Consider the following 16,930-nt stretch of genomic DNA (forward strand, 5'->3'; position numbering starts at 1 on the left):
CAAGTGTGGCTCTTACTTTAAAGGTTGGGTTATTGTAGCCCTTAAAATGGGTTTAAAATGGCAGTCATGAAAAATAATAAACTAAATTAATGATGGATACATGAGAAAGACACAGCCATAATTAAATAAAACAGTTTATTAAGTTACATATTGCATTCTGATTCACCAAGTTACACACCACAGCCACACACAGGTATACTGTCAACACAAACGAACAAATCGAAGAACAACAAAAGGTATAAAGTGATGAAGAAAACAGGTGGAGGGGGACTCATGTGATGACAGATGGACCTCTTCGACCCGTCCTGTGATGAAGCTGAGAAATCTTTAGGGCGATAGTTGCGAGGGGCGCCAGCATCACCTGTCCCACACGACAATGGTATGGTCATAGAAGCACTATTGCCTTTGTGTGTGTGTGTGTGTGTGTTTCTTTGAACAGATACAACACGAAACCATCATCTTGTACTTCACCTGCGTGTCCTCAAAAATTAGTTCCTTCTCAAAGCTGTCGATGTAGATCCGGACTGTCGCTCCATCAGTTCCCGTCCCACTGAGTCTGTAGATGATTCGAGATCCATCAGAGAAAATTATCCGCAGCCCCTGCAGGGACACAAGTCCAGCACACGCCCTATGAATCAGCTGTTTGACTCTGATGCACACAGACCGGCTTCATTCTGAGGCTCATAGACATATTCTGAGGGCAGAGCAACCCTTTTGTGATAGAAGAGCACAGATCTGGATACCTGGCTCCTGGAGATGGTGCTGTCCACAGGGTCCGTGTACTCAAAGTTGTCTGCTTTTTCAACCTGGAAGATTTTGTCTTCTACAGCAAATCTCTGCTTCACAAAGGACTTATCTGTGATTAAAATCTCCAGATCCTCCATCATGTCACACGCTGCATCAATGTCTACATTCTCGTAGTCATATCTGGGTTAAATGGATGAGAAGTTTTAGATCAATCACATGTTGTCTTGTTACAAACATCTGCATAATGCTTAGATAGATGCAAACACGCCAATAGAGACTCAAGTTTAATATGAAATCTTTTAATTATAAATTGGGTTGGCAGAATTTGCAATTTGTTAAAATTTCTGTCTGATTGAGCAGAACGATGTAAAGACACATGCTGCCCACCAGGTGGCAGTCTCGCCGTGTGTGTGTGTGTGTGTGTGTGTGTGTGTGTGTGTGTGTGTGTGTGTGTGTGTGTGTGTGTGACTTTTTGACATGTAGCACACTGGAATATGCTCCATATAGTCTGTTTATCATGTTTCATATATTCTGTTTATTTCATTAAGGGTTGAACAATATAGGTCTCAGGATATATATATATATATATATATATATAGCCAATCACAGCTCTCTAGAGGGGTTTCAAACACATAAAGAGCTGTGATTGGTCCATAATGGTGGGCCAATCATAGTGCTCTATCTGCTTAGTGAACAAATCACAGAGCTTTATCCGCTTTGTGGGCCAATCAGGGCACTCTATATGCCTGGTGGGTGGGATGATGCAACAGAGTGAAACAAGAGTATGTCACATTCTTTGTCCAGTAGCATTTGGAGATCGTTTGAAAGACAACGGTTGAAGCCGCCCCACAACCGAGAAGCGTCAATGGAGCGGTGCCAGACTAAATAATACATTTATTTAGTCTGGCTTGCCAGGCTAGTACTGAGTATCATCTGATCTAATATTTTTAAATGATGTCATCAAACAGACATAAAATAAGAAGTTATGGGCAAATATTGGTATTTTAAAGACTAAAGGGAAAAAATGTAAACAAATAAACAACATAATTACAAAATAACACATTTTAGGCAAAATTTACACACAAACTGAGGACAATATTTCCTGATATACAGGATTTATTTAGTTGTCTGAAAATGTAACACATTTAAAAAAATACCACAACAATACCGAAAACCGTGATAATTTTGGTCACAATCACCGTGAGGTTACATTTTCACACCGTGACAACCCTTCTCATGCGTAGGCACCCCATAGTGGGAGTACTGTCACTGCTCCGTCTAGGCAACGAGGGTTACATATCTGTAGAAATTGTCTTGGTCCCAGTTTATTTATGAGATCAAACTAGTTGCTGCTTCTCCTAACTGAGGCTGTTCAAAGAGCTGAACTTCAACAGGTAAAATGCTGTTGTTTAAAACTTTCCACAGAACCCCTCCTGAGAAGATCAACAGTAGCTCAGATATGACAGGCTCAGATTAAAGTGTGGCGTTAACGTGTCCACATCTCACCTGGTGAAGTAGTTCCTTCCGTACTTTAACCAGTGGTCCTTCAAAACATCTTCTACGCTCTGCCTTCTGGTGGAGAGGATGGACAGCCATGCCAGCACGGCCCAAAGCCCATCCTTCTCCCGTATGTGGTCTCCACCTGGAAGGACAGCGGTGTTCAACAACCACAGAAGCAACTCTATCCACCCTCTGTACTTGGATCCTGTGGAGGTAGTTACCGGTTCCAAAGCTCTCCTCTCCACACAGAGACAACATGCCCGCATCCATCAGGGTTCCAAAGAACTTCCACCCAGTGGGAGTCTCGTATAGCTCTATTTTTGTAGCCTTGGCTACTCTGCAGGAAATTCACAGAAAGAGCATTTCTGGCATCAGACGTGAAGCGGAGCCGAGTAGGCTGGCAGGCTTGGCCAGAGCGTTACCTGTCTAACGCGGTGCTCGTGGGCATGCTGCGAGCAAAACCTCTCACACCCGTGCGCTGAAAGTACGGGATGCAGAAGATGTTGTCAGCGATCACAGCCACAGAGTCAGACGGGGTCACAAAGAAACCCCGTTTACCCAGAATCATGTTCCGGTCCTGGAAAACGAGAGGCAGAGGTCTGGGCTCAGGAGCAAAGTCACCTACAGGTACATCTTCAGTAGTGGGGTTCCAGGTGAAACTTAAGGTTAATGTCTAGTTTTTCTGTATTACACATTTATAAACACAGCCTTGCTGTTCCAAACTCCTATAAAGTACAATTAAAAAGGAGTAAAAGTAACATAACCACAAATGTAAATGTTTTTACGGAAATCTTCTGTGACAGACCAACACAACGTGATGCATAATTGTGAACTGGAGGTAAATTGATGCCTGGTTTTCACATTTTTGAGCAAATAACATTTTGAAAATAAGAAAAAGAAACTATTTTTATATAGCGCCTCTCGAAGTGAAATCACAAAGTGCCTCACGAGCACAAAAAAGTTAAAAAGTAAAAGAAATTATTAAAAATACATACATTAAAGGGATTTAAAAATAGGTAAATGGACATTTTTTAATTAAAAATGAGAAGAAAGAAAGAAAGGGAATACGAAAAATGAATACGGGATTTGGGAAAGACAGAATCTTCAGAAACAGCAGCAAGAAGAGAAGGTAGTCAGGATCCGTGTGCATCTGAATTCAGCCCCGCTGTACTCGTACATCCCAGCCAGCCAGGTGGCTTCAGAGATCACCTCATTTATGGGCCATTCCCATCTGTACCGGGTCAGCCCGGGCCGGGTAGCCCCAGTCGGCCCCAGTCGGCCCCAGCCTGGCCCGGTTGACTCCACACATCCTTGTCTTAAGCCCATGTGGGCTGATTCTACCCACCAATCAGAGGCTTGCTCTAATGGAAGGTGTGAATTTGCTGTCAGCAGTGGGCGTGTTGGCCCTGGTCGGCCTGAAGCAGACCCCCTCGAGAAGAGGGCTGAGAATGAGCCTTGGTTGGCCCGGAAAAATACCAGGCCACCCAGATATGTAAACAACCTACGCTACCCGGCCCGGGCCGACCCGGTACAGATGGGAATGGCCCACTAGTCTCATAGTGAACACGCCTGTTCTGTGAAGGCCTCAGTGGGTCGTTAGAGAGCCGTACTGAACAAACAGCATCATAAACACCAACTCACCAGACAGGTCAGGTAAAGTGCGACGGTGGCACAGGAGTTAAGTGCTCGCCCCGTAATAGAAAGGTCGCAGGTTCGAGCCCCGCTCAGTCTGTCGCTGTCGTTGTGTCCTTGGGCAAGACGCTTAACCCACGTTGCCTGCTGGTGGTGGTCGGAGGGACCGGTGGCGCCAGTGCTCGGCAGCCTCGCCTCTGTCAGTGCGCCCCAGGGCAGCTCTGGCTACATCGTAGCTCATCCCCACCAGTGTGTGAATGTGTGTGTGAATGGGTGAATGACTGATTGTGTTGTAAAGCGCCTTGGGGGGTTCCAGGACTCTAGAAGGCGCTATATCAAATACAGGCCATTTACCACTTTACCAAAGTTTGGAGATAAGTTAAACAGGGTTAGGTTTTAATACGCTACAACTGCAAACCCACCAGGACACGGCCGCCCACTTACACTCAGAGTGACCAAGGAGACCTCTGGTCAGAGAAGCTTCCAGGAGGCCGTTGATCACTCTGGAGGAGCTGTAAAAATCCAAAGCTCATGTGGGACAATCTGTCCAAAGGATAACAAGAAGTTCCACACATCTGGTCTGCGTGGAAGATCGGCCAGAAAACCATTGTTGACAGAAAAACATGAAAAAGTTGCCTTCTCAGTTTTCTAGGAGCCATGTAGGAACAGAGCAGACACGTGGGAGAAGGTGCTCTGGTCAGACCAAAGCCACATGCAAAGAAAAGGTAACACTGCTCTTTACTCTGAACACACCATCCCCACTGTCACATGCTGTCGGGATGCTTTTCTGCAGGAACAAGGGAGATAAATACAGAGCAATCCTGGAAGAAAACCTGTTGGACGTTGCAAAGGATTTGAGATTGAAAAGGAGAGTCTAATTTGCACAAAGCTGGCAGAGGCATACCCTGAAAGGCTTGCAGCCAGTTTGTGTTGAACTGTTACAGAAAATCCCAGCAAGATCATTTGACTTTGTGGTTGTGACGTGTCACAATGTGTAAAAGTAAAGGGTATGAGTGCATATGAAAGGCACTGTAAAAAACAAACAAAAAATGGTAATAATGGATAAAAGTTCAAATAAAATGCAATCAATGAATATTTTACATGTAGATAACACTTTGAACAACCTCTGTTTGGAGAAACATAGATCCTTTCTGACTGAGCTAAAGGCTAAGCTGAGTAGGGTCCAGATTAAAGTGGATTGCGTCTTTTTTTAGAGTTTAAGATAACTCATAAACGCAACTGCAGAAGCTTTTACATCACTGTGAATTATAACTAGGGATGGGTACCTTTGACATTTGAATCGATCCGGTACTAATTCCCGGTACCTAGGAATCAATACCGGTACTTAACGGTACCAATTTTAGATACTTTTGAGTGTTTATTATTTTAATTCTCTTTTATAATTAAATATATATTTTTCTCAATATATAAAAATATTTGATAAATATCACGATAAATAACATACAACTGTTTGTATTTTAACATCGTCCTTGTAGTTTTATAAGCTTCTAATTAAACTGAAGCAAACATCTTTACTGTGAACTAAATTTTCTGTATCTTCATTCCTTTTGCCGTCTTTTTTCATTTGATTTTTCCTACTGGGAAGTTAGAATTTCCGAGGAGAAAGCGAACGCACCATTAGCTGATAACAATGGTGGCAATGGAAGCTAACATATCAAGCTAACATTATCTTAAACAGTTTATTTAGCTGCTGGAGCAGATTAAAACGATGATGCCTCACACTTAGATCTTTGTCGCTGGTTTCATCTTCACCCAATCACCCGTCGCATTTAGTAAAGTGAAGCCAAACTTTAGAGTGCGTTCATGTTCTTCTAGTCAGAAAATCAGAGTTCCGAGGAGAAAGCGAACGCACCATTAGCAGATCAGAAGCTAACATATCAAGCTAACGTTATCTTAAACCTTTTATTTACCTACCGGAGCAGATTAAGATGAGGATGTCTCACTTAGATCGTTGTCGCTGGTTTCATCATCACCCAGTTACCCATCACATTTAGTGAAGTGGACCCAAGCTTTAGCGTGCGTTCTTTCTACCATGCTGCTCTGTTTACAACTGGCTCGCAACGACCGACATAACGCTCTTGCGCATGCGCAGCTGTCTAGGCAAGTTCTCGTTATGAAGGACGGGTACCGAAACGAGGCACCGTTTGAAATGACGTGAATCGTCAGTCGGTACCATGGAATTCGGTCGGTACCTTCAAAAGTACTGAATTCGGTACCCATCGCTAATTATAACTGAGACAATAACTATTATATTTCTGCCAAATTGTAGTAGCGAGAACTAATGTATGATCTGATGTATTTATACACAAGACCAATCATCTTTCTTGTGGTAATGCTCAGACTAGCAGTTAGCTTGTCAGTCCAATTATAATCTGTATTTCTCTGAACAGAGGTTGTCCCAAAAGCTGCCTACTACAGGTAGGATATGGACTATTAATAAATATCCCAAGAACCCCACTTTAAAAGATCTAGAATATTGTTTAAACATGTGACGATTAACTTTCGTTATTACTGATTAAAAGTATGAATAATAGAACATGAACACACCCCATCCCCATCAAATGCTGCACCAAAATCATACTGTCCGTCTGTCATGCTGTCAACCAGATCTGTAGCGTACATGAGGTGAGGATCAGGCTGCTGACCCCCAAAGTCTTCCAAAGGGACACAGTTAATTGCAGAATTGGCAGGACAGCCCAACTCCTCACACAGGATCCTCTTCACATACGGTCCAACCACTGAGGAGCACACAGAGGAAACAGCACTTTTGGTCAGCCGTTTTTTAATCTGTTCCCGGTGAATGTTTCCTCACCACCGTGCATGGCATCCAGTCTGATGCTTATGTGGTTCTGGCCCGACAGAAGCTCCTTCAAAGCAGCAAAGTCAAAGATATTCCTCAGCAGGTTAGCATAGGACTCCACGGGGTCCACGATTTCCACTGGACACAACCAGAAAAGATGCAAAAATTATAAAAAGGAAAGAGACATTCACATAAATATAAAAATAAAGAGTCATTCATAGAAATATACAAAGAGACAAACACAAGTTTGCGGATATTATGTCCTTTCTTTCTGTTTTGATTCATACAGGAAAGTTAATGACCAAACTTGCTAGCTTTTTCAACACGTTTTCAGTGGTCTCTAATATAAATCAATGTCTAGTGAGTTGATCTGAAAAAGCTCTGGCGCTCCTGTTTCAGGAAGTAGAAGTTAGCCAGAGGAGAGGGGAGCAGAAAATGGAAGGATCTTATTTCCTGATATCCAGACATCTTGCCTCTGATTGGCTAACAGCAACATGACTCTGACTGTTTGCTCTCCAGTGTTGATGTTTTATCTCCACAAATAACACACGCCTGAAGGAGCTCTTGTCATGACTCCCATCCTTCACCCTCCTCCACTTCCTCATTATACCTTCATTCAGCTCACCTGGTTCCTCTCACCAAGCTCCAGCCAAGCCCTGCTTTCCCCAGCAACCTGTCAGCTTCAATCAGCTCCATTCATTCCACCTGCTCCTGTAATCAGCCTCATCCCATTCACCTGCTTCCCCTGCTATAAAAGAACCAGCCATCCAGTCAACAGATGCCAGATTATTACAGCCTTGTCAGTAGTTCTCCAGCCATCCACCCTGCCTGATCTTTGCCTCTGGACCTTGTTTTTTGCCTGACCCCTGCCTTGCTCTCTGCCTGCCACTTTGACCTTAGCCTGCCTCTGAACCTGCCTCAGCCTTGCCCTCCAGGTACCTCTGCTTTCAATAAAGACTTTTTATATATATTTTTACTGTGTTGGCGTCTTTACGGGTCTTCTGAGTTCTGTTTGTGACGGAATAATCTGGCCAAAAATCTGACCCAACGCTGACACAGCACTTGGAGTATTTTTTTTCTTCTTTTTTTTCATCGTACCTGTCATGGAGGATCTCACGCTCCTGGAGTTTATGGAGCTAGAGAAGGAGCAGGAGTCACCGTTCTGGGGAACGCGGCTGGCCATCAGGCCAGAGCCACGCAGAGGCTCCACTCCTCTGTCCAGGCCTGCTGCAAACGTCTTGTGCAGCGGGTTCATGACCACGCCGCTCCAGCCTCAAACCCCTCCTGTCAGGTCACGACGGCGGCGGTCCCGGAGGTTTTCTGGAGCTGATAAGAGGGTTAATCCTTCTCCCGTGCTGGTGTCGGCGGGTTCCACGGACGGCACCTCATGTTCTGCTTCTGGACCGGTCCCGACGGAGGAGATTGTTCAGGGGATGATGCAGATGGTCGAGGAGGCTGTGTGGGAGGTCTTTGCCAAGTCAACCTGCCCCCACTTACGTCTGCGGGCGGCTGATAGGTTAAATGTCATCTTCTCCACCCATCCAGAGTTGATAGCGGTCCCAGCACTTGGTAATTACTACCTTTATGTCCGGAGGGTATATGGGTCTGCACTGAAGGATGTCGCCATGGAGGGTCTGACCTGCTGTGAGAGGTGGTCACCTTCCCCAGAACCCTCCAACGTGTCGCATCCTGCTCCGGCGGTGGTCCCGGTGGACGCATCGCATCCTGCTACGGCGGTGGTCCCGGTGGACGCATCGCATCCTGCTCCGGCGGTGGTCCCGGTGGACGCATCGCATCCTGCTCCGGCGGTGGTCCCGGTGGACGCATCGCATCCTGCTCCGGCGGTGGTCCCGGTGGACGCATCGCATCCTGCTCCGGCGGTGGTCCCGGTGGACGCATCGCACCCTGCTCCGGCGGTGGTCTCTGAGGACGCATCGCACCCTGCTCCGGCGGTGGTCTCTGAGGACGCATCGCACCCTGCTCTGGTGGTGGTCTCTGAGGACGCATCACACCCTGCTCTGGCGGTGGTCCGGGAGGACGCATCGCACCCTGCTCTGGCGGTGGTCCGGGAGGACGCATCACACCCTGCTCTGGCGGTGGTCCGGGAGGACGCATCGCACCCTGCTCTGGCAGTGGTCTCGGAGGACGCATCGCACCCTGCTCTGGCGGTGGTCTCGGAGGACGCATCGCACCCTGCCCTGGCGGTGGTCTCGGAGGACGCATCGCACCCTGCCCTGGCGGTGGTCTCGGAGGACGCATCGCACCCTGCCCTGGCGGTGGTCTCGGAGGACGCATCGCATCCTGCCCTGGCGGTGGTCCGGGAGGACGCATCGCACCCTGCCCTGGCGGTGGTCCGGGAGGACGCATCGCATCCTGCTCTGGCGGTGGTCCGGGAGGACGCATCGCATCCTGCTCTGGCGGTGGTCCGGGAGGACGCATCGCATCCTGCTCTGGCGGTGGTCCGGGAGGACGCATCGCATCTTGCTTCGACGGATGAGGTCCAAGAGGCCCCGGCCCAGCCTGTCCAAGGGGCTCTGGCCCAGCCTGTCCAAGGGGCTCTGGCCCAGCCTGTCCAAGGGGCTCTGGCCCAGCCTGTCCAAGGGGCTCTGGCCCAGCCTGTCCAAGGGGCTCTGGCCCAGCCTGTCCAAGGGGCTCTGGCCCAGCCTGTCCCAGGGGCTCCGGTGAAACCTTTCCACGAGCCTCCAGTCCAAGGGTCGACACCTCCAGGCTCTGAAGAGGACCTCTCCTGCCCCTGCTCTGAAGAGGACCTCTCCTGCCCCTGCTCTGAAGAGGACCTCTCCTGCCCCTGCTCTGAAGAGGACCTCTCCTGCTCTGAAGAGGACCCCTCCTGCTCTGAAGAGGACCCCTCCTGCTCTGAAGAGGACCCCTCCTGTTCTCAAGTTCCCCAGTCTCAAGTTCCCCAGTCTCAAGTTCCCCAGTCTCAAGTTCCCCAGTCTCAAGTCCCAGAGTCTGTGTCCCCTCAAGTCCCAGAGTCTGTGTCCCCTCAAGTCCCAGAGTCTGTGTCCCCTCAAGTCCTAGAGTCTGTGTCCCCTCAAGTCCCAGAGTCTGTGTCCCCTCGTAGTCTTAGTCGTGGTCCAGTGTCCCCTCGTAGTCTTAGTCGTGGTCCAGTGTCCCCTCGTAGTCTTAGTCGTGGTCCAGTGTCCCCTCGTAGTCTTAGTCTTAGTCTTGGTCCAGTGTCCTCTGTCACCACACTCCCACGGTCCCGGCTCCTGGTTCCCCGTCGCCGGCCCCCCAGACTCCCACTGTCTCGGCTCCTGGTTCCCCGTCGCCGACCCCCCAGACTCCCACTGTCTCGGCTCCTGGTTCCCCGTCGCCGGCCCCCCAGACCCTTCCGGCCCTCCTTCCTGGTCCCCCTCCTCCCGCCCTGCTCTGGCCCTCCTTCCTGGTCCCCCTCCTCCCACCCTGCTCTGGTTTCCTGTGGGCGTCTGGTATCCGCCCTTGAGGGGGGGGGGTTCTGTCATGACTCCCATCCTTCACCCTCCTCCACTTCCTCATTATACCTTCATTCAGCTCACCTGGTTCCTCTCACCAAGCTCCAGCCAAGCCCTGCTTTCCCCAGCAACCTGTCAGCTTCAATCAGCTCCATTCATTCCACCTGCTCCTGTAATCAGCCTCATCCCATTCACCTGCTTCCCCTGCTATAAAAGAACCAGCCATCCAGTCAACAGATGCCAGATTATTACAGCCTTGTCAGTAGTTCTCCAGCCATCCACCCTGCCTGATCTTTGCCTCTGGACCTTGTTTTTTGCCTGACCCCTGCCTTGCTCTCTGCCTGCCACTTTGACCTTAGCCTGCCTCTGAACCTGCCTCAGCCTTGCCCTCCAGGTACCTCTGCTTTCAATAAAGACTTTTTATATATATTTTTACTGTGTTGGCGTCTTCACGGGTCTTCTGAGTTCTGTTTGTGACAGCTCTGCTGTGTGGTGGAGTTGCTAATGCCAACAGCTAGCTTCTAGCAGAGATGTTCTCTGCTGTTTCCTGGACGCTGAAGCAACAACAACCTTCTCTGCTGTGAGCCAAGATGGGTGAATCTATGAATGCTAACATTCAGTGTGACGTAGATTTGACTAGCTTTTCTAACCTGAGCTTTTCACCGTCTATGTTCTATCTGCGGCTAGCGTAGGAAATAGGTGTTAAACTCTATTGTATTAGCTAACTGAAACCATTTTCGTGTTTGACCTACATGTGAAACTCAGAGTGATCAATCATATTTAAAGGGACTTTACGGACTTTTGAATTTTTATGTTCGCGATTGCCCCCTCAGGCCAAAAGCGTAACGGCAGCTTCAATAGTAGGCTCGTGCACGAGGCGTGCATGCTGTACGTGCACACTCCTTACCGAAAATAACAGATGAGACAGTCCCGTGTGTGTGTGTGTGTGTGTGTGTGTGTGTGTGTGTGTGTGTGGCCCGGAGGACAGAGGACAGGAGAACGTGCAGCTAATTAATTAAATAATTTGGTTCTGTACCTTTCTCTTCAGCACAGCTGACAAAGGTTTATGATGGGTCAGTCCTCCTGCATGCTCAGATCATTCCCTTCCCTTGCTTGAAAAATTGTTCCAAAATGAAAGTTGAACCCACAACTTTTTTATCTGGGAATTCAATGCCGTTCGGCGAGTCTCAAATAAAAATTTGGGCATCTTACTGTAAAAAAAATATACCATTAATGTAAAAAAGAAACTCTAAATAAACTATGTTCACATCCGGAATCGAACCCAGGTCTCTTGCACGAGAGTCCGACGTCTAACTAGATGAGCTAAAACAACAATGATGTCTTTTGTATCTGTAACATTTATATCCTTGATTACAGCTAAAACAACGTTCAAAGAACGGTTCAGAGTGAAAATGGCTAATTTGTTGCTAATTTGCAGGAAATATCTAGAAGAAAATACCTAAGGGTCGTCAGAAATGTAGCTGGGTTCGTCACTAGGCGTTAGGAACAGTGACAAAGTGGCACTGCCTCTCTCTCTGCTGCTAAAGCTACGGATAGCAAATGCTACGGGCGATGCCTGAGCGTGAACGCGCATGAAGCAGCCTGCTCGACCCGAGCATCTCTCTTTTTCTGTGATTTTACAGAAAAACAGGCAATCACAGTAAAAATGCCAGGGCTCATTCTACAGGACCAGGGCATTGCAGGAGAATGTATGAAGAAGACATTTATTATTTCTATACATGTTTTGGCTGTCAAACTTCCATAACGTCCCTTTAAAAAATAACAAGTAAAAAACGGTTTCTTGGTGGACTGAAATATTTTCAACCTTAACACATTTAGGTATGAGTAATTATCCGATCTTGAAACCACTGTGATTATGCAGGAAACACCTCCAGCTCAACAACTCAACAGCCCAGTGAAGGATGCTTTGGCTGCGTAAGGTAGTATGCTTTGTGCTTCTTTTTGGGTGTTAGGACACTAAGATGTTGCTCTTTATTGTGGTTTAACGTTGTTGTGTGAGGCTGTTCAGTGCTTCAGAACACGTGGAAGCTGCACAGATCCATGCCTCCAGTCAGGATCAGGTGTTCAGAGGTGGAGCTGGAGGTGACGCTCTCATGACACGACCGTACCTGTGAAAGGCTTGAACTTGTTCTCCAGATCAAAGGCTTGTTTTCCCAGAGATTTTAGATCTACACGCAGTCCGGGGCAAAAAGCGCACTCTTCAATGGTCCTGCTGATCTGAAAGATCTTGTTTGTCACGGCCTCTGTGGCAGGTCCTAGAAGCAGGAGACACGGTTTGCGGTTACGCTGATGTTTCGGGGTCAGTATCACACTAACGCTGTCTGATGTTGACGTCTGCTTGCTGCTCTGAAACATTTTCATGAGGGAACAGATTCTTTTTCACAGATCTGTTCTGGGCCGCACAACCTTCCACCCACTGATTTTCTACTCTCATATTATCGGTGCAGATCATTTTTGCTGACTACGGAATTTTCTGCGACCGGCTGTCTAAAGGGGGCCTTTTACTGCCTGCTGTAATCTCTGACTGCTCCTGTTTAGCTCTTGGCCGTGCACGCTCCCCCCTCTCAGCTTACCGTACCTCCATTTGCTGTATTAAACTTAATGCCAAAGACTCCATCAGGTCCACCGGGATTGTGGCTGGCTGTGAGGACGATGCCACCGATGGCTTTGTGTTTCCTGATCAAACAGGAGATGGCTGGAGTCGACATGATCCCGTGGTGTCCAATGACCAGGCGACCAATCTGCAGAAATGTCACACAGGTGTGTTTGAGTTGGCCGAGGAGAGCGGGTCCCAGAACATCCATTAGTTCTGCTCAGTGAGAGCAGGAGCAGCACCGCGTGAACAAGTGTGTTCTATTAATAACTCATTTTACCAAGAAAGCACCAGACTCTAAAGGTTATGGCAGAAAACAGACCGATCTTCTTACCGATGACAGCAGAAATCAAATCGAGCCGTTTCCAGGTGAAAACAACAGTTTTCATCTCATCTAACAAACTCTGTTTCCTTCTGTTAAACGTTTATCTTCTGAATTTATTCATTACCATTCTCTCAATTCTCACATTTGCTTTTAAATCACAGCTTGGTAAAGAAAAATATTATTAAGTTAAATAAAAAATAAATGAAAGTCTAAATCTCAATTCATAGTTGAAGCTAATCACACACATCCTATCGTCACGCCCCGCGGTGCCGCTAAAGTTGTTTGTTATAATTTCAGAGTCATCCGATGTTTGAACTGAATTAAAAATATATTTGACATAAGATTCATTTATTTTCTGTGTGTTAGTTTTGTATCAGAACTTGTATATAATTGTTAGCTGATTACTATTTAAATGAATGGTTTCCAAACCATTTTTGATGTAGTTAATATAGTAAATATGTAAAATATGCTTTAAGGGTGCTTAGTCCATTTCAGTCAGAAACGACTTAACTCGACCTTTAAATGATGCGGAGTATTAAGATAAGCACATTGATTACCAACAATCGACCTGTCCTTAATTATATAATAATAATAATAATAATAATAATGATGATGATAATAATAGCATAGCTACTTCCTAAACCCCAACATCATCTCTGTAATCTTGCCTAAACAAATGGTCTACATTTTAATTTTTAGGATAAAAGAAGTGCAAAGAGTAACAGGAAGAACAGAAACGTTAGAGCTGCTTCCAGCTCATGAAGCTGATTGGGGCAGCGTCTGCCAGTTTGCAGTGTGGCCGGGCTCAGCCTTAGGGATAGGGTGAGGAGCTCGGACATTCGGAAGAGTCTCGGAGTAGAGCTGCTGCTTCTCCATATCGAGAGGAGTCAGTTGAGGTGGTTTGGGCATCTTGTTAGCTTGCCTCTTGGACGCCTCCTTAGGGAGGTGTTTCAGTTATGTCCTGCCGGCAGGAGGCCCACTGGTCGACCCAGGACACGTTGGAGAAAGTACGTCTTTGAACTGGCACGAGAACACCTTGGGGTCCTACCGGAGGAGCTGGTGGAGGTGGCCGGGGAGAAGACGGTCTGGAACTCCCTAGTTGGGATGCTGCCCCCGCGACCCGGACCCAGATAGGCGGAAGAAGATGAGACGAGACAAAAAAATAAATAAATAAATAAAAATGTTATTTTGTTGGGCACGACACTGGGTTTATGTTTACATCTACCAGCCACTAGAGGGCACCGCTTGCTAAAAAGTCTGCTGGGCAAGGCGAGGCTGGAACTTTGTAAAATGGCAGACTGGACAAGTCAAGCAGCTGAAGCGGCCCACAAGAGGTTCTAATGGTAAAAAGAGCTGTAAAATCAACATATTAGCAGAAATCAATCCTTATCCTGTACGATTCATCACTGAACACGGTGCTGGCTGGCCACTTAACGTGTCAGCAGTGAACCAACACCCCGACGGCTGGAAATGTTGCTGCAGCTACCATCTCTAAACACTAGATGTTGCTAGAGTGCCTGTGTTCCATATTCAACCTTTAAGTGCTTGTCCCGTAATCGGAAGGTTGCAGGTTCGATCCCTGCTCAGTCTGTCGCGGACGTTGTGTTCTTGGGCAAGACACCTCCACTGCTGGTGGTGGTGGGGGGGGACCTGTGGCACCTGTGTACGACAGACTCGCCTCTGTCAGTGTGCCCCAGGGCAGCTGTAGCTACATTGCAGCTCATCACCACCAGGGCGTGAATGTGTGTGTGAATGGGTGAATGACTGACTGTGTTGTAAAGCACCTTGGGGGTTCCAGGACTCCATGTAAATGTAGGACATTTACCATTCAAGTAATACGATCTAATCCTTACATTATACCTTTTACTGTTTTTATCATTATTGCACATGATTTAATATTTAATTACAACGATCGTTTGACCTACTAAAATAAAAATGAAAAGCTTTTTTTCCTGTTTTGTGTTTCTTTTTACATCAGAATGTAACTTTTTAACATTTGACCTGACGCGCGTCTCAAACACATCCCATACCCTCCATAGGTACCGCAGGGGGCAGGAGACATCATCCACGAGTAGAGCAGCATGTTACCCCCCACCCACCCACCCACACACACACACACACACACAGAGTGACTGACCCCATTGGCGGCTGCCATCTGAGCGATGACTTCTATAACAGGTCTGTTGAAAAAGCGTCCATCACCCCCCACCACCATGGTGGCTCCCTGGCGGTCAGGTAAGTCAATAGAGGAGAAGATGCTCTGGATGAAGTTGTGCAGATAGTTCTTCTTGGACTGAAATACATACACCTTCTTCCTTAGGCCACTGCTGCTGGGTCTCTGGTCTGGGTAGGGGGCTGTGGGGACAGTCACCACCTGCAGAGGACCGAGCTCCATCCTTTCAAGATTAGGATCCAACAGAACCATTCATTTAGAGGGAAATCCTTTTTTAACGGACATGGACGAATGGTGCAGAGCAGCAGAAAGAAATAGCAACAGCTCGACCCCTCCTTTTATTAAACCGAAGGCGCAGGGTTAGAGTCTGCAGCCCAAAATAACCCTCAAAACAGAGGGTTGTGTGTGTGTGTGTGTGTGTGTGTGTGTGTGTGTGGAGGCAGGATGTAATTGAAGATGGTCCTTCACACATGTGCAGGAAGATCACTGTCAGTGCTGCAGCAGTCACAAAGAAGTGTGTATGTGTGTGGGTGTGTGTGTGTGTGTGTGTGTGTAGGAGTTCTTGGGTTTTATGGATGCGATTCATCAGTGTGAAAAGCTACTCAGTGAAAATACACCAAAGTAAAAAAAAAAAAAAAACGACCACTTTCATCATCTACCGAGGATGCTTGCCCTGATCTGAAAGTATGGAAGCACGTGGACGACCAAGAAACATGCTGAATAAATGTGTTTTTGTTAAGTATATGTTTACAAAACAAATAAACAATTCCAATAGACGGAACAACATCGCCCTCTAGTGTTCATCAGGAGCTCTAGAACAACATTGGTATACAAAGAACTAGAAACAGTTTTACTTATCAGATTCGTGTGTTTAGTTCAAGAACCGTCACTCCTCCTTGAACCGTCACCTTATCGTGGTGGAGGAGTTTGAGTGCCCTAATGATCCTTGGAGCTATGTTGTCTGGGGCACTTAGTGCCCCTGGTAGGGTCTCCCATGACAAATTGGTCTTAGGTGAAGGGTGAGACAAAGAACGGTTCGAAGGATCTTTCATGGCGGTTAAAACGAAGAGTCGGAGTACCCGGCCCGGAGGGTTACCGGGGTCCCACCCTGGAGCCAGGCCTGGGGTTGGGGCCCGTGAGCGAGCGCCTGGTGGCCGGGCTTTCGCCCATGGGGCCCGGCCAGGCCCAGCCCGAACCGGATACATGGGCACGTCCAACTGTGGACCCACCACCCGCAGGAGGAACATGAAGGGTCCGGTGCAATGCGAATCGGGTGGCAGACCAAGGTGGGAGCCTTGGCGGTCCAATCCCCGGACAAGAAAACTAGTTTTTGGGACATGGAATGTCACCTCGCTGGCGGGGAAGGAGCCGGAGCTTGTGGCAGAGGTTGAGCGGTACCGGCTAGATATAGTCGGACTCACCTCGACACATTGCATTGGCTCTGGAACCCGAGACCTGGAGAGGGGTTGGACACTCTACTTTGCTGGAGTTGCTCCGGGTGAGAGGCGGAGGGCTGGGGTTGGCTTTTTGTTAGCCCCAAGACTCTCTGCCTGTGTGTTGGGGTTTACCGCAGGGGACAAGAGGGTAGCTTCCTTGCGCCTTCGGGTCGGGGAACGGGTCCTGACTGTTGTTTGTGCTTATGGGCCAAATGTCAGTTCAGAGTACC

The 16,930-nt window shown here is 47.6% G+C and overlaps 1 protein-coding gene and 1 long non-coding RNA gene across 3 annotated transcripts; one reads left to right on the top strand and one right to left on the bottom strand.

The window, feature by feature from the left end:
- Positions 1–120: 120 nt before the first annotated feature.
- On the bottom strand, positions 121–15,516 carry LOC107384395 (phosphoglucomutase-1). Of its 2 annotated transcripts, none has more exons than XM_015957652.2 (11): positions 15,229–15,516; positions 12,752–12,914; positions 12,282–12,428; positions 6,713–6,838; positions 6,448–6,638; positions 2,670–2,824; positions 2,469–2,584; positions 2,254–2,389; positions 744–927; positions 472–600; positions 121–361 (listed from the first exon to the last, which is right to left on the bottom strand). In XM_015957652.2, the coding sequence occupies exons 1-11, from the start codon at positions 15,514–15,516 to the stop codon at positions 272–274; spliced, it is 1,725 nt and encodes a 574-aa protein (XP_015813138.1). In that variant the 3' UTR covers positions 121–271. The 2 variants fall into 2 exon arrangements, with proteins under 2 accessions (XP_015813138.1, XP_054597241.1); XM_054741266.2 differs by having other exon boundaries at positions 12,752–14,198; positions 15,229–15,329.
- Positions 12,777–15,576, top strand: LOC139061875 (uncharacterized). Its single transcript, XR_011515514.1, has 3 exons — positions 12,777–12,933; positions 15,131–15,326; positions 15,412–15,576. It is a non-coding gene; the product is annotated as an uncharacterized lncRNA (long non-coding RNA).
- The last annotated feature ends 1,354 nt before the right edge of the window (positions 15,577–16,930 follow it).

This window comes from Nothobranchius furzeri, chromosome 11, assembly GCF_043380555.1.
Source record: "Nothobranchius furzeri strain GRZ-AD chromosome 11, NfurGRZ-RIMD1, whole genome shotgun sequence".
Classification (NCBI taxonomy): domain Eukaryota; kingdom Metazoa; phylum Chordata; class Actinopteri; order Cyprinodontiformes; family Nothobranchiidae; genus Nothobranchius; species Nothobranchius furzeri.

Coding starts and splice junctions, on each gene's coding strand:
- LOC107384395 (XM_015957652.2), bottom strand. CDS start 15,516: ATGGTTCTGTTGGATCCTAATCTTGAAAGGATGGAGCTCGGTCCTCTG. Junction 6,839..12,281: donor CAAGTTCAAGCCTTTCACAG/GTACGGTCGTGT, acceptor GGTTGTGTCCAG/TGGAAATCGTGGACCCCGTG. Junction 601..743: donor GCACCATCTCCAGGAGCCAG/GTATCCAGATCT, acceptor GTGTCCCTGCAG/GGGCTGCGGATAATTTTCTC.